General features: G+C 53.6%; 2 protein-coding genes across 2 annotated transcripts; one reads left to right on the top strand and one right to left on the bottom strand.

The window, feature by feature from the left end:
• The first annotated feature begins 177 nt into the window (after positions 1–177).
• atad3 (ATPase family AAA domain containing 3) lies at positions 178–7,809 on the top strand. Its single transcript, XM_088938203.1, has 16 exons — positions 178–476; positions 2,098–2,174; positions 2,271–2,372; positions 2,455–2,514; positions 2,619–2,688; positions 4,578–4,743; positions 4,961–5,030; positions 5,106–5,261; positions 5,335–5,391; positions 5,488–5,613; positions 5,997–6,121; positions 6,204–6,255; positions 6,400–6,470; positions 6,694–6,861; positions 7,345–7,453; positions 7,552–7,809. The coding sequence occupies exons 1-16, from the start codon at positions 290–292 to the stop codon at positions 7,723–7,725; spliced, it is 1,770 nt and encodes a 589-aa protein (XP_088794329.1). The 5' UTR covers positions 178–289; the 3' UTR covers positions 7,726–7,809.
• Positions 7,810–8,297: 488 nt separating this feature from the next.
• On the bottom strand, positions 8,298–19,592 carry tmem240b (transmembrane protein 240b). Its single transcript, XM_088938012.1, has 4 exons — positions 18,560–19,592; positions 18,162–18,268; positions 13,915–14,123; positions 8,298–10,631 (listed from the first exon to the last, which is right to left on the bottom strand). Exons 1-4 carry the CDS (start codon positions 18,614–18,616, stop codon positions 10,477–10,479), a joined length of 528 nt encoding a protein of 175 aa, XP_088794138.1. The 5' UTR covers positions 18,617–19,592; the 3' UTR covers positions 8,298–10,476.
• Positions 19,593–21,523: the final 1,931 nt, after the last annotated feature.

Consider the following 21,523-nt stretch of genomic DNA (forward strand, 5'->3'; position numbering starts at 1 on the left):
AAAATAAAATCTCAATCATTTTTGACCTTGTGCGGCCACCGTCCGCCAGACGCAGTCGGAGGTGGGTGTGATTGACGGCGTGACCTTCAGCGATGCACAACCAGTAGGAGACGCGCCAGCGCTGCAAGAGCCAATCGGAAGAGAGAGCTTCTGCGAGGGGCGGTTCTGCTTTCTTCGGGCCGCGCCTGCGCACAGGGCTGCGGGGTCACACGCGTGCTGCCGGCTGCAGTGGATCTTCCTGCCGTCGCTGCGAGCCGAACCGGACTGCGCCTCGACCGATTCGACCAGCATGTCGTGGCTGTTCGGCCTGAACAAAGGGCAGCCCAGCCCGCCCCCGGATCTCCCGGTTCCCCCTCCTCCGCCGGCTGGGGGCTCGGGAGGCAGCGGTGGGGATAAAGCCAAGGACAAATGGAGCAACTTCGACCCGACCGGGCTGGAACGGGCGGCCCAGGCGGCCCGGGAGCTCGACAAATCCCGTGAGTGTCCAGAGTCTACCCCCGGCGCCGCTGGGCCCGGCTGCGAGCCAGCAGGCCGGTGCTGCATGACAGATGAATGAATGGGAGAGCTGTGAATGGGCACAGTTTCTGGCTGCGGGCTGTCTCTCTCTATGGTGCCCAGTGTGCGGAACTGGGAGTGTGTGCTGGGCGCAGTCTGGAGCCTGGTCAGTGGTCAGTGTTGCACTGGCAGGTTGAAGGTACAAGGGTCGTCCGGGTCATGTTGTGTTAGTCCTCCTCCGCTCCAGTGGGATCACGTCGCTGTCCAGGGCATCAGTCCTCTCTTATAGGGGCGTCAGTGAGTCACATGGCCAGGTCAGTGTGAGCAATCGCGTGTCTGTGAGACTGAATCAGTTCCAGGAGCACAGCAGCCTGATGCCCACCAGCTAGGTCTTACCAGCTGCAGGGTTCTTATAAAGGTGTTTTGCTGAAGCACAAAAGCAACCTGGAGTGGATCAGGGTGGACTGGACAGGGAGTCTGGGTGAGAGCAGTGTAATTACTGGAGTGGATCACGGTGGACTGGACAGTCTGAGTGAGAACACTGTAATTACTGGAGTGGATCAGGGTGGACTGGACAGGGAGTCTGGGTGAGAGCAGTGTAATTACTGGAGTAGATATGGGTGGACTGGACAGAATCTGGGTGAGAGCAGTGTAATTACTGGAGTGGATCAGGTGGACTGGACAGGGAGTCTGGGTGAGAGCAGTGTAATTACTGGAGTTGATCACGGTGGACTGGACAGGGAGTCTGGGTGAGAGCAGTGTAATTACTGGAGTTGATCAGGGTGGACTGGACAGGGAGTCTGAGTGAGAGCAGTGTTATTACTGGAGTGGATCAGGGTGGACTGGACAGTCTGAGTGAGAGAAGTGTAATTACTGGAGTGGATCAGGTGGACTGGACAGGGAGTCTGGGTGAGAGCAGTGTAATTACTGGTGTGGATCAGGGTGGACTGGACAGTCTGAGTGAGAGCAGTGTAATTACTGGAGTGGATCAGGTGGACTGGACAGTCTGAGTGAGAGAAGTGTAATTACTGGAGTGGATCAGGTGGACTGGACAGTCTGAGTGAGAGCAGTGTAATTACTGGAGTGGATCAGGTGGACTGGACAGTCTGAGTGAGAGCAGTGTAATTACTGGAGTGGATCAGGTGGACTGGACAGGGAGTCTGGGTGAGAGCAGTGTAATTACTGGAGTGGATCAGGTGGACTGGACAGTCTGAGTGAGAGCAGTGTAATTACTGGAGTGGATCAGGTGGACTGGACAGTCTGAGTGAGAGCAGTGTAATTACTGGAGTTGATCAGGTGGACTGGACAGTCTGAGTGAGAGCAGTGTAATTACTGGAGTTGATCAGGTGGACTGGACAGGGCGTCTGAGTGAGAGCAGTGTAATTACTGGAGTGGATCAGGTGGACTGGACAGTCTGAGTGAGAGCAGTGTAATTACTGGAGTTGATCAGGTGGACTGGACAGGGCGTCTGAGTGAGAGCAGTGTAATTACTGGAGTGGATCAGGTGGACTGGACAGGGAGTCTGAGTGAGAACACTGTAAAGCCAGGAGTGGATCAGCCTGGCGTGCTGACTGGCGCTGTGCCCTGTGTGTCGCTCTGCAGGCCATGCGAAGGAGGCTCTGGAGATGGCGCGCATGCAGGAGCAGACGCTGCAGATGGAGCACCAGGGCAAGATGAAGGTCAGTCTGTCTGCAGGTTAAAGTCCCCGTGCCGCGTGGGGTCTGGACCGACTGATCGACCGCCCGACTGACCTCCTTTCTCCTCGTGCACGTCAGGAGTACGAGGCGGCGCTGGAGCAGCTGAAGGCAGACCAGATCCGTGTCCAGGCAGAGGAGAGGCGGAAGACCCTGGCGGAGGAGACCAAGCAGCACCAGGCGGTGAGGGGGGGGGCTGCGGGTGCGAGGAGGCCCAGGGAGAGCGGCCGTGTGCTTGTGCTCATCTCCCACTCTCTCTCCCCAGAGAGCACAGTACCAGGACAAGCTGGCGCGACAGAGGTACGAGGACCAGCTGAGGCAGCAGGTGGGATGTCCCGGGACCAAGGGCGCAGGGGAGATAGTGGCTGTGGTGAAAGTTCAGGCTCGGAGGCTGGCTCACTGTCCCGTTGCCTGTTTTTAATCTCATAGCAACTGCTCAACGAGGAGAACCTGCGCAAGCAGGAGGAGTCCGTCCAGAAGCAGGAAGCCATGAGGAAAGGTAGTGTGTGTGTGTGAGCGAGCGAGCGAGCGCTGTCTCTCTGAGTGATGGTGTGTGTGTGTGAGCGCTGTCTCTCTGAGTGACGGTGTGTGTGTGTGTGTGTGTGTGTGTGAGTGTGTGTGAGCGCTGTCTCTCTGAGTGATGGTGTGTGTGTGAGCGCTGTCTCTCTGAGTGACGGTGTGTGTGTGAGTGTGTGAGCGCTGTCTCTCTGAGTGACGGTGTGTGTGTGAGTGTGTGAGCGCTGTCTCTCTGAGTGACGGTGTGTGTGTGAGTGTGTGAGCGCTGTCTCTCTGAGTGACGGTGTGTGTGTGAGTGTGTGAGCGCTGTCTCTCTGAGTGACGGTGTGTGTGTGAGTGTGTGAGCGCTGTCTCTCTGAGTGACGGTGTGTGTGTGTGTGAGCGCTGTCTCTCTGAGTGACGGTGTGTGTGTGTGTGAGCGCTGTCTCTCTGAGTGACGGTGTGTGTGTGTGTGAGCGCTGTCTCTCTGAGTGACGGTGTGTGTGTGTGTGTGAGCGCTGTCTCTCTGAGTGATGTGTGTGTGTGAGCGCTGTCTCTTTGAGTGATGTGTGTGTGTGAGCGCTGTCTCTCTGAGTGACGGTGTGTGTGTGTGAGCGCTGTCTCTCTGAGTGACGGTGTGTGTGTGTGAGCGCTGTCTCTCTGAGTGACGGTGTGTGTGTGTGTGAGCGCTGTCTCTCTGAGTGACGGTGTCTGTGTGTGTGAGCGCTGTCTCTCTGAGTGACGGTGTGTGTGTGTGAGCGCTGTCTCTCTGAGTGATGTGTGTGTGAGCGCTGTCTCTCTGAGTGACGGTGTGTGTGTGTGTGAGCGCTGTCTCTCTGAGTGACGGTGTGTGTGTGTGAGCGCTGTCTCTCTGAGTGACGGTGTGTGTGTGTGTGAGCGCTGTCTCTCTGAGTGACGGTGTGTGTGTGAGCGCTGTCTCTCTGAGTGACGGTGTGTGTGTGAGTGTGTGAGCGCTGTCTCTCTGAGTGACGGTGTGTGTGTGAGTGTGTGAGCGCTGTCTCTCTGAGTGACGGTGTGTGTGTGAGTGTGTGAGCGCTGTCTCTCTGAGTGACGGTGTGTGTGTGTGTGAGCGCTGTCTCTCTGAGTGATGTGTGTGAGTGTGTGAGCGCTGTCTCTCTGAGTGACGGTGTGTGTGTGTGTGAGCGCTGTCTCTCTGAGTGACGGTGTGTGTGTGTGTGAGCGAGCGCTGTCTCTCTGAGTGACGGTGTGTGTGTGTGAGCGCTGTCTCTCTGAGTGATGTGTGTGTGTGAGCGCTGTCTCTCTGAGTGATGTGTGTGTGTGAGCGCTGTCTCTCTGAGTGACGGTGTGTGTGTGTGTGTGTGAGCGAGCGCTGTCTCTCTGAGTGATGTGTGTGTGTGTGTGTGAGTGCTGTCTCTCTGAGTGACGGTGTGTGTGTGTGTGAGCGAGCGCTGTCTCTCTGAGTGACGGTGTGTGTGAGCGAGCGCTGTCTCTCTGAGTGACGGTGTGTGTGTGAGTGTGTGAGCGCTGTCTCTCTGAGTGACGGTGTGTGTGTGAGTGTGTGAGCGCTGTCTCTCTGAGTGACGGTGTGTGTGTGAGTGTGTGAGCGCTGTCTCTCTGAGTGACGGTGTGTGTGTGTGTGAGCGCTGTCTCTCTGAGTGACGGTGTGTGTGTGTGTGTGTGTGAGTGAGCGAGCGCTGTCTCTCTGAGTGACGGTGTGTGTGTGTGTGAGCGCTGTCTCTCTGAGTGACGGTGTGTGTGTGTGTGAGCGCTGTCTCTCTGAGTGATGTGTGTGTGTGTGAGCGCTGTCTCTCTGAGTGACGGTGTGTGTGTGTGAGTGTGTGAGCGCTGTCTCTCTGAGTGATGTGTGTGTGTGTGAGCGCTGTCTCTCTGAGTGACGGTGTCCGTGCGCAGCCACGATCGAGCACGAGATGGAACTGCGGCACAAGAACGAGATGCTGAGGATCGAGGCAGAGGCCAGGTCCCGAGCCAAGGTGGAGCGCGAGAATGCTGACATCATCCGCGAGCAGATCCGGCTGAAGGCGGCCGAGCACAGACAGACTGTCCTGGAGTCCATTCGGTGAGGGGCGGACGGCTGCAGGATGGGAGGGGGACAGAACGTATTGCTTTAATTCGTATGGAAGTGTGTCTTTGGTTTCTTAACTAAGAATGTGTGAACGCTCTGATCGCTGTTTCTCCCTGCGCCTGTACCGCCGTCTCCCTGTGCTGTTTTGCTGTCGTGGCTGCTGGTGCCAGTGGCTCGCTGTCAGTAACTGGGAACCCTGTCTGTCTTCCAGGACGGCAGGGGCTGTGTTCGGAGAGGGGTTCCGCGCCTTCGTGTCGGACTGGGACAAGGTCACGGCCACGGTGAGAGCGCGCCCCGAAACGCACGACCGCCGCCAGTCTCTCGCCTCCCTCTGACCCCGTGTCCCTGTCCCCCAGGTGGCAGGGCTGACCCTCCTGGCCGTGGGGGTGTACTCTGCGCGGAACGCCACCGCCGTGGCAGGGCGCTATATTGAGGCGCGGCTCGGCAGGCCGTCGCTGGTCAGGGAGACGTCCAGGATCACAGTGGCGGAGACCCTCAAGCACCCCATCAAGGTCAGAGCGGTCAGTGAGCCCGTGTCTGTGCAGCCGCGTGCCGGACCGACACTGACCCCTCTCTCCCTCTCAGGTCGGGAAGCGTCTGACCAGCAAGCCCCAGGACGCCCTGGAAGGCGTGGTGCTCAGCGTGAGTATGACACGGGCCTCAGGCGCTGCTGTCTCCGTGGCCGCCGGACTCTGCAGCGTCCAGTCCTGACCGTCTGTCGTGCTTCTGCCCCTGCAGCCAGCCCTGGAGGAGCGCGTGCGGGACATCGCCATCGCCACGCGCAACACGCGGCAGAACCGCGGCCTGTACCGGAATATCCTGATGTACGGCCCGCCTGGTACCGGCAAGACGCTGTTCGCCAAGGTGGGTCAGAACCGGGCTGGTGGCAGGCGTGGAGACTTGTGATGTGGGGCTGAGCTGTAGACATGCCTTTCCCTGCCTCACAGCTCACAGGGCACGGCCGCCGGCGTCGGCAGGCTCCGGAATAGTTCTCTCTGACCAGTAGCGGGGCCCGGAGCTGCTAGGTCAGGGGAGGGGTAGGGACGAGCTCCCAGCGGTAGAGCAGAAGGGCTTGGCAGACCTCTAACCCTGCTGGGATGTGAGGCGCCTGCAGTGCAGTCCTGGCTGAATCCCCTGTCCTCCTGTGCGGACGCGCTTGGTAATCCAGTACCTTTGTGTAGCGCAGAACAGGGGGGCTGTTGTGTGGCTGTGGGTCTGAGAGTCTCACCTGTCTGTCTTCTTCACAGAAATTGGCAGTACATTCTGGGATGGACTACGCCATCATGACTGGGGGGGACGTGGCGCCGATGGGCCGCGATGGCGTTACTGCCATGCACAAGGTGTTTGACTGGGCCAACACCAGCCGGAGAGGGTATGGCACATCATGAAGCAATCCCACTCTCCCTGTCTCCCGCTCCTCCCTTTCCCCTCTGACTCTCTCCTGTTGCCCACAGCCTCCTGCTGTTCGTAGATGAAGCTGATGCATTCCTCCGCAAGAGGGCCACAGTGAGTCCTCTCTTCCTCCTGCGTGATCTGTGACTGCGGGTCTGTCTGTAGTTGTGGTGTGCTTATAGAAGTGTGTGTGTTTCCTCTGGCCTGTGTGTGTGTCTGTAGTTGTGTGCTTATAGAAGTGTGTGTCTTGTGTTTCAGGAGAAGATCAGTGAAGATCTCAGAGCCACTCTCAACGCCTTCCTGTACCGAACTGGAGAGCAGAGCAACAAGTGAGCCCGCCCCCCCCGCATCTGCGAGCGTGCTCTTCTGCGCGTGTACGCGTGTACGCATATGTGCGTGCTGGTCTGTGTGTGTACGCGTGTACGCATATGTGCGTGCTCGTCTGCGTGTGTACGCGTGTGTGCGTGCTCGTCTGCGTGTGTACACGTGTGTGCGTGCTCGTCCGCTTGTGCGTGCCCCGTTCCGAACGCTTTCCCCTTCCCCTGTGTGCAGGTTCATGCTGGTGTTGGCCAGCAACCAGCCGGAGCAGTTCGACTGGGCGATCAACGACCGGATCGACGAGATCGTGAACTTCGCGCTGCCGGGGCTGGAGGAGCGGGAGCGCCTGGTCAGGCTCTACTTCGACAGATACGTCCTGGAGCCGGCCACGCAGGGCAAGCAGTGAGTGCCGTCCCGGAGAGACCCTGTCCACCGTTAAATCACGACATTCTGAACCTGGAACAAGTCCACTGCAAGCAACTAAATAAGTGATATGTTAAATTAAGTAATATAAAGATTATTTTTAGGACTAAAAGCCCTTCCTTTAACTGAACAGAAGACTTGCTTGGTTCAACAGCTTACAGGTGTTATCAATGTTTAAAACCAGTGACCTATAAGACTGACTGGATTGGGTCTGTCTGTCATCAGCTGGTCAGTCTCAGAATCCCAGCCGGAAAGCTTTCTAATCTCATCTCTGGTACTAAATGTGCCTTCATTGCTTATTATTATTATTACTGTACACATGCCCTTATTCTGGGCATGCACTGTACGTGCCAGGCTTCTTTGTGCACCAGCTGCCATGGTTTGGCCCTGTGTCCTGGCCCCTCTGGGGGTTCTTGGTGAACGCCAGTGGCCCTCTCTGACGCCGTGTTCACTCCCCTGCAGGCGTCTGAAGCTGGCGCAGTTCGACTATGGCAGGAAGTGCTCTGAGATCGCGGGGCTGACGGAGGGCATGTCTGGCAGGGAGATCTCCAAGCTGGGCGTGGCCTGGCAGGTAGGCAGCGCAGCCTTTGCTGGGACCCAGTGCAGTTTGCCGACGCAGTCTCGCTTGCAGGAGGTGTTCAAGCCCATCTCCTCCTCTGTCTCCCCCAGGCTGCAGCCTACTCCTCAATGGATGGCGTTCTGACCGAGGCCATGATCGACACGCGGGTGGTGGATGCTATCCGGCAGCACCAGCAGAAGATGGACTGGTTGAGACAGGAACATGCTGAGGGAGAGGGCAAGCCAGGGATAACCCCACCGCCCCCGGAGGGCACCCCGGTCTGACGACGGGAGAAGGGGGTCGCCGAGGGGCTTGGGGCTGTAAGGGTGTGGGATGGGGCGTCTGATTAAACACAGCTGTCGAACGTCCGTGACTGCGGTGTGCAGATTAATCCTGAGAGGAGTTTCTCCTGGAGCTGGTGCAGTTCAGGGCTCTGCCAGGCAGGGGTGACAGGGGTCTCCCTCAAATCCGTGTGTGTGCTGGCCTTAATTGCTTAATTAGCCCTGGTGCTGAAGATCACTCACCTTGATTAAGGACTGGCGGTGGAATGGAAGAGGCCAGCTCTCCGGTCACAGGGCTGGGAGTCGGAATGGAGGACCGGGGAGACAGAGCAGCAGCACAGTGACCAGAAGTTCGGGGGCAGAGACGGGTGGCGGGGTAATGCTGGTGTCCCCAGTAATGGTGCTGATCAGGAGGGGCACCAGCGGCACCAGAGCTTGCATCCACGCTCCTTCGATACCTGGTAAAGCACAGCGCAAGCAGGACCTGACAACCATGCTGATCCGAGCCAACACACTAATCTCCCAGGCCAGGACATGAGCTGGTGCTGTTGCTAAATCAGAGGCGTAGACTCAAATTCACTGTTGTGCTTTTTTGCACGTTTAATAAAACACAAACATCATTTCATCTCCACAACAGCAATATCTGCATGGGGGTTGGGGGAGAGGAGGGGCTGGTAGGCAGGTCAGTCACCCCCCACCCCAGCTGTTACTGTACAGGTTCTGTTTGAGACGCAAACGCACAGGCCTGTAGCTCTAATATGGGAAAGGTGTGATTCTGGTTCGGGTGTGGGCAGGAAGATCCTTCAAGCAGAAACGGGTCAGGGATGGTCTGGCTGGCACTCACCCAGGGCTTGGGTAGCAGTCTAGGGTCCTACACTTGCAGTGTGCCACAGTCAGTCTCTCAGACTGGGGTTCAGCAGGCAGTTCTTTCCAGATTCAGGGGCCTACTCCCCCATGAACCGTATAGACTCCCCACTGTTCTGAGGGAGACTGAAATGTGTGGCCTGGCTTGGTGTGCTTCAATTTTAAACCTAAATCTCAGACACTGCAAGAGCTCCTTAATTGCTATGCTTAGAACAAAAACAAGGTGTCTTCAAAAATACAATATGTTCACCTTGAGCCCTGAAAATGGCCCACTTACTGTGAAATAACCTTCGCATTGCATATTTCAATCTGTCCCATAGAAACTACAAACAGCAGCAATATTGCTCTCCATGTTAAATATGCTTTTGTTCACAGTCTTCCACAGAAAGGCAAGCTGCCTCCAGTCTGCACTCTGAGCTCTTAATGGCATAATGACACTCAGTTGCTGATTTCAAGAGTAGAATAAACCCTGTTAGACTGTGACCCACCTTCCCTCCCTCCCTTTCAGGGGAAGGCTGATAGCTGCAGTACTATTCAGGGAGCATATATGAATGATGAACATGGTTGCACAGGAATTTATAAGGGGTTTTGAAACTTGCTGGACTGTTGCTGTCCGAAATGCCGGGGATGGACAGTGTTGTACAGGGATATAAAGTAGCAATTGAATGCACCGTGAATAGTGCTGTTTAGGGATTTTTGGTGAATCTGCAGTGAAAATAGAGAGAAAGGTGTAAAGGTGCACATTATTGTGCAGGCTGGTTTAGAACACTACTGCCCTCTGCTGGACCACAATGTAATAACAAGAGACTGAGAACAAAAATTGGTGGGGCTTTCGTGCTTATTTAATTGTGCTTTCCAGCAATCTGGGACGGACAGTATAGTTATAATAAACAAAAACCAAATGATAAAGAGTAATGCAGAGCTACAGAAAAACCTGATTACTTGCATCTCCCTCCTAAAGAATAATTACTCTGAGACCTGTAAACCATGATTAATTGGGAGCAAATCCCCCTCAAGGTGGAGAAGATACCAGACCGTGTTGCCCTGATTCTCGACAGTGAGAGGGAGGGGTTGTGGGTTGTGTGTTCTGGGCTGATCTAATTCAGACAGGTGGGGGTTAACTGAGGCAAAACGGCGAGACCCTCCCCTGATCCCTCACCCCAGCACAGGGCACAAAGAGAGTACGGTGAGGTCAGAGGGCATGACTAGATCAGAGGGTACATTTAAGGTCAGAGAAGGCAAGGTCACATCTGTACACAATTACACACAAGCACTCCACAAACGGCCACCAGTCCCTGGTTCTAAAGTCAACCAATGAATTAATTAATGAATTAAGTCACAATCAGTGTACCGTTACATCAGTTACACAAAAAATAACCACAGCTCACTCTTTACTTGTTACCCGCTGTTTCGGCTTTTCTGGGAGGAACGGTATTCTTGTCACAGATGTGCTGGGACTGCGGTCACGTGTGAGGTGAACAGACCCCCTCCCCGTCTCGCATGCTTCCCCCCACCCCTGTCTCTCTGGCCATCCCTGTCTGCTTCTGCCCTTCAGCTGCTGTTGCTTGTCCCTTCTCCCAGTGTCCTGTCGGCTCTCCTCAGTCTTTCACCACCTGGGGCTGCTCAGAAGAAATTATCCAGACGTTGCCCCATAGCGGAGCCCCACTCAGCACCCTGACTGCTCTCCCTGCCCTGAGCCCAGTTCCTCCCGCAACACCAACCACTCACACACCCACTCTACCTCCCTTTTCAGCTTCTGGTCTGTGTTTAATATAAATGACTCTTGCAAATCCTGTAAAGGAAAAGGTGGACAGTCTGCCTCCGTCGCTCAGGGGTATCAGAGAGAGCGATGGAGGCAGGCCGGGGAGGGGGAGTTCGAGTCCCTGTGGCTCAGAGGTGCCGGGGGCTGGGGTGCCCATTGTGGTAGAGCTTCTGCTTGATGTGCACCATGTTCCCACTGGAGTCCTCAAACTGGCGCAGCTGTGTCCGCCGGCGGAAATCCCGCAGGTTACAGAACTTCGGGAGCCAGGCCCACGAGGAGGAGTCTGGCAGAGCGAAAGAGAAGCAGGGTGAGAAATGGAGGAGAATGAGAAGGTGCAGCTGAACAGGAAGGAGAGAAAGACGAGAGGATGTGACATGGAGCAGTGAAGATCAGCCCCAGTGAAGACTTGGTATGGCTCCCTTTTCTGGTACAGATCCCCAGAGCTTGGCTCAGCCCCAGCCTTGCTGTCCGCAGGCGCATTCCTCGCTCTGCTCAGCTGAGTGCTGTGTTCCCAAGATGTCGCTTTATATAGCTCAGAAAATCAGGTGTCTGAGCCCTTCAGAACTGTGTCACTATGGCCTACATTCTCCTGCTGCGGCTCCACTCCCTAAGGATCACCTGCCGTCTGGCCTTCTCTCCCCCTGTTTACCACTCAGCAACCCAACGACATCCTGAGCTCGATTCCTTCACACAGGGACACTGCTTGACGGAGAGAATCAGTGTAACAAGACATGGTCCTATTTATAAGTCATTTTCCTTGTCTTTACAATTTCTGTGAAGATAGCATTTTCATTTTCTTTAAAAGAAGGAATGTTGACGCATTTGAAAGCTACCAAAGACAGGCGATAACTTCCCAGGACCTGTGGAGTGAGGTGGGCTGCTGGCGGCTGCTGCACAGGGGGAGGAGTGAAGAGCCCTGTTGTCACTGTGCTGATATACGACACACAGACACACAGACAGGTCCTCCGCTTGCTTCGGCAGGGCAAGGGCGGACGGAGCAGTAAATCACAGCTGCCCAGTGTGGTGAAAGCAGCTGTCTGCGCCTGCGATGGATGTGGGCTCGCAGCAGCTGCTCCATTGACTGTTGCTTTTTTCTTTGCTATTTATAGCTCCCACTGGGAGAGGAGGGACAGGCAGTGGCAAATTTATAACTCCTTGTCCCCCCACCCCCAGCTTCTCTTCTTCCACTAGGCATGGGCCAGGATCTGTGCAATTACAGATACCCTCACCTCCAGCCTGATAAACCTCTGCTCCACTAGTCCATTGATAAGCTTGTTTCCTAGGCCATCACTACAGGACTGGACTGCAGTAAACACTCACAATGTTGAATACCTAATGGATGCTTTCTCTTTAACTAGTTTATGTGTCCACCTGCATTGTGGCAGTGGCAGAAATACTGCAGTCTAGACTAAAGTAAGGGTATTGTGCTGCCCATGCTGTGGTACCATGACTTGGGTGGAAAGTGCAGCTGATGACCACTGTGACGAGCCATGTGAGCCTCCTGGCAATGTGCTGACAGCCTTGTCTGAGCTGCTGGGAAGAGCAGATTCAGTACTTAACAGTTCGAACTCTACAGCACTCATGTTGGATACAGGTGCTAAACAAACAGAAGCACAGACTGTCCTCTGAGCAGGTGACAGGTGGCCGGCCATACCAACAGCCTGCCAATAACAGGGGTTTCAGGACTCTGCCCATACGCCCTGCACTCTGGAGCCATGCTGGAGGGTGTGAGTGTGAAAGAGCTACACCCAGACACTGGGGAGCTGAGGAAAGAGAACCGGGGGACGGCAGCAAGCAGCGTGCCTATCTGTGTGTGAGTCCCTGTGTATAAGCCTGATGCAGCTCCAGCGAGAGTGTGTGTGCCTGGCTGTGGAGGGCCCCTGGCGAGACAGCAGCACAGAAACACTGCTGCAGAAGCTGCTCACGCCTCTGCTCCATCTGAACCGAAATACAGTTTCAAACCAGACAATTATTTGTTCTGGATAGTTTATATCATTGCAATTCTGCTGTGGATACTTGAGTACAGTGTGTTGACCGCAGCGTTATAAATACTGCATCTACTCTCAGGCGCACTTCAGTACTAATGTTACGTCACAGCAATTAACTGATTCATCCCAAGAGAAAGTAAATCAGGGCTAGAAAGCAGAGGGCCTAATGGTTTAATAAATCAAGTAAGAAAAACGTATAAAGAAAGAATGCACTCAATCAAATTATCGAAAAGAACAGGAGTCAGTAAAAGAAAAGGAATGCAATGAACTGTTAGTGCCGGTTAAAGAGGACATTGCAAAGGCCAAGAGTGACGAATATTGCAAGCAGAGCTAAATTAAGTAATTAAAGCTTTTTTCAGTATTGCACCAGTAACAGATCGTAAAGTATTTCAGAGACGACGGTGGAAACACTGCCACTGAAAGGGAAATGGCTGATGTATTAAACTAATAACCCACTAACTAATAACAGAAGAAATTCATTTCTTGCCCTTGAGATATCAGAGTGTGATTGTATTACTCCAGTTGTACTTAAGTAATTATTCACACACCGTTAACCGAACTCTTCAAATAGTCTCTCAGGCCAGGAGTAGTAGTTCCACTGTCAGGAAAAGTGCCAATACAGTTCAAAGCCACAATAAGGACAACAAAACCAAACCAAGTGACCAACACAGACCAACAAGCTACATGCAAAGTTATGGAAATGATAATTAGAACTAAACTAGAGAACCACTTGTATGACAGCAGGTTAGTCAGCTGTTAGTCAGCAGGAAGTTAGAGAAGACACTAACTAACTCGTCAGAGCTCCAGGAACAAGCAGCAGGACTGATGGACACAGAGCACAGGATACCTGTGTGTTTTCAGAAGGTATTAAGTTCGTCTCAAATCAGTTCTCAGACTGCAGGCACTAGCATTCAAGGAGATGCACGTACTTGAAATAAGGCCAAGTAAACACAGGGTACAGATAAGGGAGAGAGCTCCAACTGGGGTGATGGTGTTAGAGCAGCACAGGGAGATAAAAAGTGCAATGAGACGCTTGTCTTAAATTTTACATATGAGATCCGGAAGCACTGGGTTTGACCTACTCCTGAAAAAGAATGAGGTGTTTATGATGATGCATAATTAGAATCCTTTAGGCACTGGGGGAAACAATAACAAGGCAAACAGAATATGCTTACAAATAGTTAAAATATGTATTTAAAAATTTAAGAATTTTAAATTTTAAATCAAGGGATGTTTTTTTAGAATTGTAGTTGTACCCTGTTTAGAAAATTGTGAACCCTTTTGGTCACCACATTACGAAAAGGTCATTGCTACTGTGGAATCAGTTCCGATTTCTGCAATGATAGGCTAAAAAACTGAATCTCTTCAGTCTTTAACAGAGAAAAATATGAGGGTACCTGATACAAGTATTTAGAATCTAAAAAAGGCATGGTCTGTCATCCCTGAATCCGCAGTGCCAGACAGGAGGGAACTACAGGGACGTGCGTTTAACAGTAAGAACAGTGGGCCTCTCTGATCCAGGGACCACCGATGGGCTGTGTGGGCAGGGTGGGGAATGTGCCGCGCGCCGGGTCTCACCGTAGCGCCGGCTCGCCCTCCAGGCCCTCACAGCGCAGTGCAGAGCCCCGTCCAGCCACACCAGCAGCCAGCTGATGCAGAAGCCCAGCAGCAGCCCCAGCATCAAGTCCATCTCCTGCTTCGTCACGCTGTCGCTCACAAAGTAGTTCTCCGAGGAGTCGACCAGGGACTGGTCCCCGTCGTAGGGAATCACATAGTGCACGTGGTGCCTGGCCACAGCGCAGGGACACGGGGACGAGAGGAAGCAGGGCGAAGGACAGCGAGGAAGAGAAAACAGAGAGGAAGGTGGAGAAGTGGAAGAAGGAAGAAGTCACGTGGAAGTAGAGAGGGATAAAAAGGGAGAGAAAGTGAGAGGCAAAGATAATATTAGAAGAGGACAAAACCAAAGAGGAACAAAAGTCAGGGGGAGAAAAAGGGAGGGAGAGAAAAGAGAGAAAAGGGGTAGTGGGGAAGAGAAAAAAGGAAAAATATTTTTTTCAACAAAAATTATATTTTTCAAAAATAATTATAATTTTCAACAAATAATTTGCTGCAACAAAAGTGCATTAAATATGGAAATTTACACTGCAGCACATGAAAGTATGGCTGCAGACTTGAATTCTAGGAATGAGAAGAGGGAGAGGAATCCTGCCACAGCAAACCAGCTTCCTCTGCCTACTTCCTACCCCCCAGAGTCCTTTCTGTTACCCTGCTCACTCCTACAGCCCCTCCCTTCTCTCCCACTCAGCCCCTCCCTTCTCCCCCCCCACAGCCCCTCCCTTCTCCCTCCCTCAGCCCCTCCCTTCTCTCCCCCTCAGCCCCTCCCTTCTCCCTCCCTCAGCCCCTCCTTTCTCTCCCCCTCAGGCCCTCCCTTCTCCCTCCCTCAGCCTCTCCCTTCTCTCACCCTCAGCCCCTCCCTTCTCCCTCCCTCAGCCCCTCCTTTCTCTCCCCCTCAGCCTCTCCCTTCTCTCACCCTCAGCCCCTCCCTTCTCCCTCCCTCAGCCCCTCCCTTCTCCCTCCCTCAGCCTCTCCTTTCTCTCCCACTCAGCCCCTCCCTTCTCTCTCCCTCAGCCCTTTCCCATGTAATGTCAGGAGTACAGCTGCCTTGGGGGACACACAGGAATTAAAAGCACTCTAATTACACATACCTGCAATGATAGTAAATGTCAGGGTCGTCATAATGGCTATTTTAAAAACTGTTTAAGCTTGTGTTTATTTAATTTTAATTTCAGGCCATTTGTCCTATACTGTTGGGCAATTATGCCCAATTAGTGCAATTAACGCTACTTTGTTAAGAGATGGAGAGAGACAGAAGTCTGGGGTGTGGAAATGTACTCTAGTGCTCTGTCACCATGTATAAAAAGAGTTTTGGTTTCCAGCCTGGTTGTGACCTCTTCATACAATCTGCACTTTCCAAACAGACTCCACCTTCAGAATTACTTTTCATCTGACTGTAGATACATTCTACATAAGGAATAGTGTAATACATTCAGACTAATTTTCTACTGGATATAAACTAAATTAAACACCTAGTAGTACTATTAAAAGAAAATGCAGACAGTTCTGGGCCATTCGCATGGAGACTTCAGAGAACACTGAGCTCTTTGCTCGTGATGGGAATCCTGGTGTGGATTCTTGTTATGAGTGTTCAGCAGAAGCCACACATGAAAGACTGAGACACTCTGGGGTGCAGCTGTGCCTGGCAGCCCCAGGCCCTGTACCAGGGGCACTGTGAGGCCCTGCCCTGCCCCCTCTGGGGTGCAGCTGTGCCTGGCAGCCCCAGGCCCTGTACCAGGGGCACTGTGAGGCCCTGCCCTGCCCCCTCTGGGGTGCAGCTGTGCCTGGCAACCCCAGGCCCTGGACCAGGGGCACTATGAAGCCCTGCCCTGCCCCCTCTGGGGTGCAGCTGTGCCTGACAGCCCCAGGCCCTGGACCATGGGCACTGTGAGGCCCTGCCCTGCCCTGCCCTGCCCCTGTATCAGAAGAAAGCACTGGAAGATTCCACCTGGTTATCATGGATAAATCACTAGTAAACTCAGCATAACAAAATAAAGCACTACATAAGATATCATTTTATCTGTATAAAGTACATATTTACAGAACAGTGAAATTTCAAGAAAAAACAGAATTACACATTGACCTATCATCTTCAAATCCCTGTATATATAACCTTCACATACTTCCAAGGCAACAGCAGGAGGTCAGTGTAGTCCCCAGCATGAGACGCCTCTGAGCTTTGCTGCTCTCTCACTATGGAGAGTGAGTGGGGGGCTAGAGAAGGGGAGGGGGTACCCCAGCAGGCTGGCTGGAGAACAAGGGGGCTGAGTTCTAAAATGATGCAGCAGGACAGATTGCACTCAGACTCATTAATTGTCTTTTACTGAATATATCTCCATGATAATTCCTTAACAACTGGCTTTTTTTAGTTCATCTTACAACAATTTCTCCATCTGCATAGTACCATTAGGGTTTAACTCTTAATAAAATCTGCTTAATATTTGATATTGCCTGCAACAGAATATTATACATACTGTACCCACATGACTCCTGAAGACAAGCATAATTCAGAGGTATATGTTAATAAAGTTTCAACAAATCACATAATCAGCATTACCCATGATACAGCCATTACTCTCCTTCAGCTCATATATACAGCATATACATGTGTATACAGTCAAAGCCACAGCAGTAGGACCTGTCTCACTGAAGCAGCTTCAGTTGCATTTTGCTCTTATGAGCACAGTTAATTCTCCCTAAAAAGAACAACACGCCCAGAAGAGCATTGACTGTATACCCAGACATACATGCATTTCAACTGTGCACATGTGTCTGAAAATTCATAAACAGGATGCGAGTCTGTGCATATATGTACTGTATATACTGCTACTACACAAACACATTCCATTTGTATAGAACACATGCGCAATAACATATGCCTCGGGTATATTTCCCATATACCCTTGTATGCTCATGCACATGTATGTGAAGAGGGATACATGCATGCATACAGCAGGGTAGGCACAATGCCTGCACCTGCTCAGTAACACAATGGGCTCCAGGTTCCATGTCTCTGCCAGAATCCGGCTTGTCTGTCACTGTATATACAATGTATAGATAATACATATGTATATCATTTCTTCAATGTGTGCTCAAGCACCCACACGCGTGTCCACACACAGCACCCCTGCGTCCATCCACATCACCTCAGCCCCACAGCACATCTGCCGGAGCGACAGGGCGTATCAGGGCGCTCCGAGCAGGAGCTGTGAGCGCGGCGATGCGCAGCGAGAGGGCCTCCCGGTCCTGGCCTCTGTCCGGCCGGGCACTCAGCTGTGTGGCAGAACCAGCCCTGTGGTCAGTGCGATGTGTCTGGGGCAGGACCAGCCCTGTGGTCAGTGGGATGTGTCAGGACCAGCCCTGTGGTCAGTGGGATGTGTCAGGGGCAGGACTGGCCCTGTGGTCAGTGGAAGGTGTCAGGACCAGCCCTGTGGTCAGTGGGATGTGTCAGGGGCAGGACCGGCCCTGTGGTCAGTGGGATGTGTCTGGGGCAGGACCAGCCCTGTGGTCAGTGGAAGGTGTCAGGGGCAGGACCAGCCCTGTGGTCAGTGGAAGGTGTCAGGGGCAGGACCGGCCCTGTGGTCAGTGGGATGTGTCAGGGGCAGGACCGGCCCTGTGGTCAGTGGAAGGTGTCAGGGGCAGGACCGGCCCTGTGGTCAGTGGAAGGTGTCAGGGGCAGGACCGGCCCTGTGGTCAGTGGGATGTGTCAGGGCAGGGCTGCGCTCTCTCTCACACTCACACACACACAGAGTAAGTGAATAAGTGACAATCCCTGCAAGTCCCAGCGCAGCAGAGGCTCCGCACGGACCCTCGGAACAATCCCTCTGCACTGTCCCTGTCCAGCTGTCAGTCACGCACCTTCACGCACACACCTCGTACGCAGGAATGTATTCGGGTCATGCAGAGAGCCCAAGGAGATTTCTGTCGCCGCAAAGACATTGACTACAAGCACCGAACTAGCGTCCAGTTGTTAATAGCGAGAGCACTGCCCTGGAGACCCCTCGTGCGTGCGCGTGCGCGCGCGCGCGCCCTCCCTGACACAAATACCCAGCCAAAAACACACAATAGAGCCCGTCGGCAGCGATCAGCGACAGAAATCTTCCCAGATACAAGATGCACTCATGGAGGAAATAATAAATGTTAAATAATAAAGAGAAAGATGGTACAGTAGCGTTGATTCGTTCTTGTTGGCTTTTGCTTTGTATTTTTACCTTCCACAGTTGCAATGACAGACGCGATCCTCCCCTCTTAAATGCGGTAAGATATAATTGTGAAAACGGTCCAGTAGTGCATTCATGTCCATTAAGCACGCTATTGCCTGTAAGAGCCGACAACCAAGGCATCGGGTCAACTCTGGATGGTGGAATAAAACAGTGACTCTAGTAATAAGTGCTAGATAATCTGGGGGGGGGGGGGGGTACTTAAAAAAACTGTCTCAAAAATGATGTTAAAAGAGAAACACTTCAGTCCCTTTTACACGTTTACTGCATGCAATCTTGCAACGGTTATGCCGTGTTGCAGTTTTTGCCGTCTCAAAAAAGAAAGTGTTCACATATTGCATTTACTTACAAACAACTGCAATGAGGTGATCGGAAAAGAATCCTCTTACCATAACAATAGAAGCCCCAAGAATCATAAAGATCATGGTGTTACAGCTCACATGCATCAAAACTCCCAAACCGACTGTCTCTCGCTCCCCCTCTCCTACTCAGCGGATCCGGCAATACGTGGAGAAGAAAGTCTGCGGAGAGGAGCGACATTCATGGAGGCTCCGATACCGTCTCCTACAGAATCTCCCTCCCAGCCCCCCTGGGCTCGCAGGCTCGGGGAACGCTCCTGGGCGACATAAAGTTTGGGTCCCCGCTGCCTCTCTCCGTCCCCTCCGGGGTCTGATGCGGCGATTCGCGCTTCCTGCAGGCTTGGCTCCCGACAGAGCAGAAATCCCTGTGTCTCTGTTACTGCTGTGATTCTTATTTACTCTATCGCACCCAGGCACCATTCAGAAGAGACCAGCGCAGGACAGCCGAGTCGCCCGCAGCAGAGAGCGCCGAAGGGTTTATTTATTGTCCTGTAAATGCGTGTTCGAGCTCCGCTCCTGTGTCCCGGGGTCCTGCGGCGGAGACCACATTGATTCCCGAGCCCGAGCGACGGGAGGCGGGGAAGGATTCGTTCTTCCTCAGCCCCCTCGATCTTAGGCAGCGGCGGCAGCACCGACAGAGAGAGAGAGAAAATCTCACAGTCCCATCGTCTTCCATCAGTGAGGAGAAAACATCTTCCTTGTCATCTCTGTAGATTTCATGATAACCGCTCGAAACCCCGCGTGTGCCGCCCGAAACGGTGGATTTCTTCTTTTAAGGGTAAAAAACACACACAAACGAACGCGGTCACCCCCTCCTCTAAGATAAACGTGAGCCGGTGAGCCGAGCTCTCTCTCCCCTCTCCCCCTCTTCCTCCCTGTGTGACATTGCAGCTCACATCAGTATTCTGCACCAGTCGGCTGGGCTGGGCTGCGCTCCGTGCGTGCGGACGGGCGCCTCCTCGCTCACAGGGAGACGAGCCGGGCAGCGCTGCTGGGGAGCCCGCCGCCCCCCGACAAGCAAGCCTGGAACCGTCCCCAGTGGCAGCCCGGTACTCACCACCCCGGACCCCCTCGCCGCGCAAACACCCCCTAGCAAGCCGGCCTCTTCCCCTGCAGAAAACAAGCGCTTCTCGGCCCCTGATTAAAACCCATTCCCCCAGGAAAGGTTACAGCCCAGCCCGCTCGCCTGGCTGTCTAACACTGCCAGCAACACCGCGGGCATGAGTGGGTCACGACTTGTTGCTGCGCAGGGGGAGGCCGGGTCTGTGCAGCGGACTGGACTGGGTTCGGTGACGCGGGGGTCACCCCTGGTTCCGGCAGCGCCGCCCTGGCGTTCAGACCGGCCACTCGCCCCGCCCTCAACACAAGCCACCGCCTCATTCGTTGCTCTCATAACACTTCAGGGCTGTTCAACAAGAACAACGCTGCATCGGTGTAACTATAGGACAGGGACTTTTCCCGCATTTGACCACAACAGCATCGCAACCCCCAGCCCTACATTCGTGCCCCCGCCGGACGGGCCGGGTCAGGGTCGGTACCGGGCTGGTACCGCCGCGCTTGGGACACTAACAAGAAAATGTGTCCAAAGCACACCCGGCCGCTGACAGCAAGACCTCTTGTCTTCTCTCGATAAGACATCGCCGATGGGAGCTTACAGGGATTCAGTCTGACCAACCCGAGCACATTACTGGGAAGCGCATTTAAAACCGGGAACAGGAGGCACTTCTTTACACCAAGGGTGGCGGGAGTGTGGAACAAGCTGCCCAGCCCCAGCCCAGTAGCTGCAGCCGGTTCCCCGGTTTCCATCAGATAGCGGCCGGATGAGGTTGTGGGTCAGTGAGCTTTTCACAGACTGAAGACCGGGCCTTATTATTAATTATGATTATGAGGCAGAAGGTGTGTGTGACGGACAGTGCGGGGCTCTGCAGGAATACTCTGTAGGGTTGCAGAACCCCGCAACAGGGACGTTTAATCTTTTTCTTCGTTTTGAAAGCGAGACTTTACTCGAGATTAAACCACCTTTGATAGAATCTCGCTCTTCCTAACGGATGTGATTCCGGTCTGTTTTAGCCATGCTTCCTAAGCGCTTTTAGAAGCCACCTTTAAAGGCGCTATATAGAATAAAGATTATTATTAACCGGTTTATCTCGCCTTCTGTGGAAATACAGGAGCATTTGAAACAAGTGAATAAGTAACCCTACCTTCTTGAAAGCAGCGATACGGAGACACTGCCGTTAACCGCCCTGAGCGGGAACACTGGAGACTCGAGGCCGGACTGACCGTTAATTTCAAACTCGACCGCTCCGAACGCGCGAGCCGACTCTACCCTCACCTCACGTGACGGCCTCGACGTCACAGCGCCCCCGGCGTGGGCGGGGCCAGCCGCTGCTGTCCGGTCCTGTGGCGTCATCACCCGTGCTGTGGCGGAAGCCGTGACCCCAGGGCATGAGAAGGCTGTGCAGGAAGAGCTTACTCTGCTGGGGCTTTCCTCCTCTCCCAGGGCTGTGCGCTCCTGTCCCAGCTCCGTCCACTGCCCTCCCTAGCTCAGGCCACAGTTCGGGCAGTCAAGGTGATTAGCTCAATAAGCAGACGAACACAGAGTGAAATGAAACTCGGGGGCCTGGAGGAGCAGAGCTGCGGCCCCAGTCCTGTACCTGAGGTGTACCCCTCAACCTCCTCTCCACTGAAGACACTGGGGTCCCCCGCACTCCTGGGGACTCCTGCCTGCGTCGGCACACATCACAGCGGAGCCCAGCAAGCACCGTGTTGGCACAGCGGAGACTCGCGTCCCGCGTCCCAGAGCTGGGCTACAGCAGCAGCCGCTACAGCTCTGAGCCCACAAGCTCAGGGGATCCCAGGGCTCGTCTTGGGGTCCCCCCAGCGCCTGGCCTCGAAACAAATTACCTGATTGTCACCAGCCAACAACACAGGGAAAAATGAAGGGCAGAGGTGTTTTTAAAAGTGAGAAAATGAACGCCTCATGGCCTCAGTTTC

Source organism: Atractosteus spatula, chromosome 20, assembly GCF_055471065.1.
Source record: "Atractosteus spatula isolate fAtrSpa1 chromosome 20, fAtrSpa1.hap1, whole genome shotgun sequence".
NCBI classification, from domain to species: Eukaryota; Metazoa; Chordata; class Actinopteri; order Semionotiformes; family Lepisosteidae; genus Atractosteus; species Atractosteus spatula.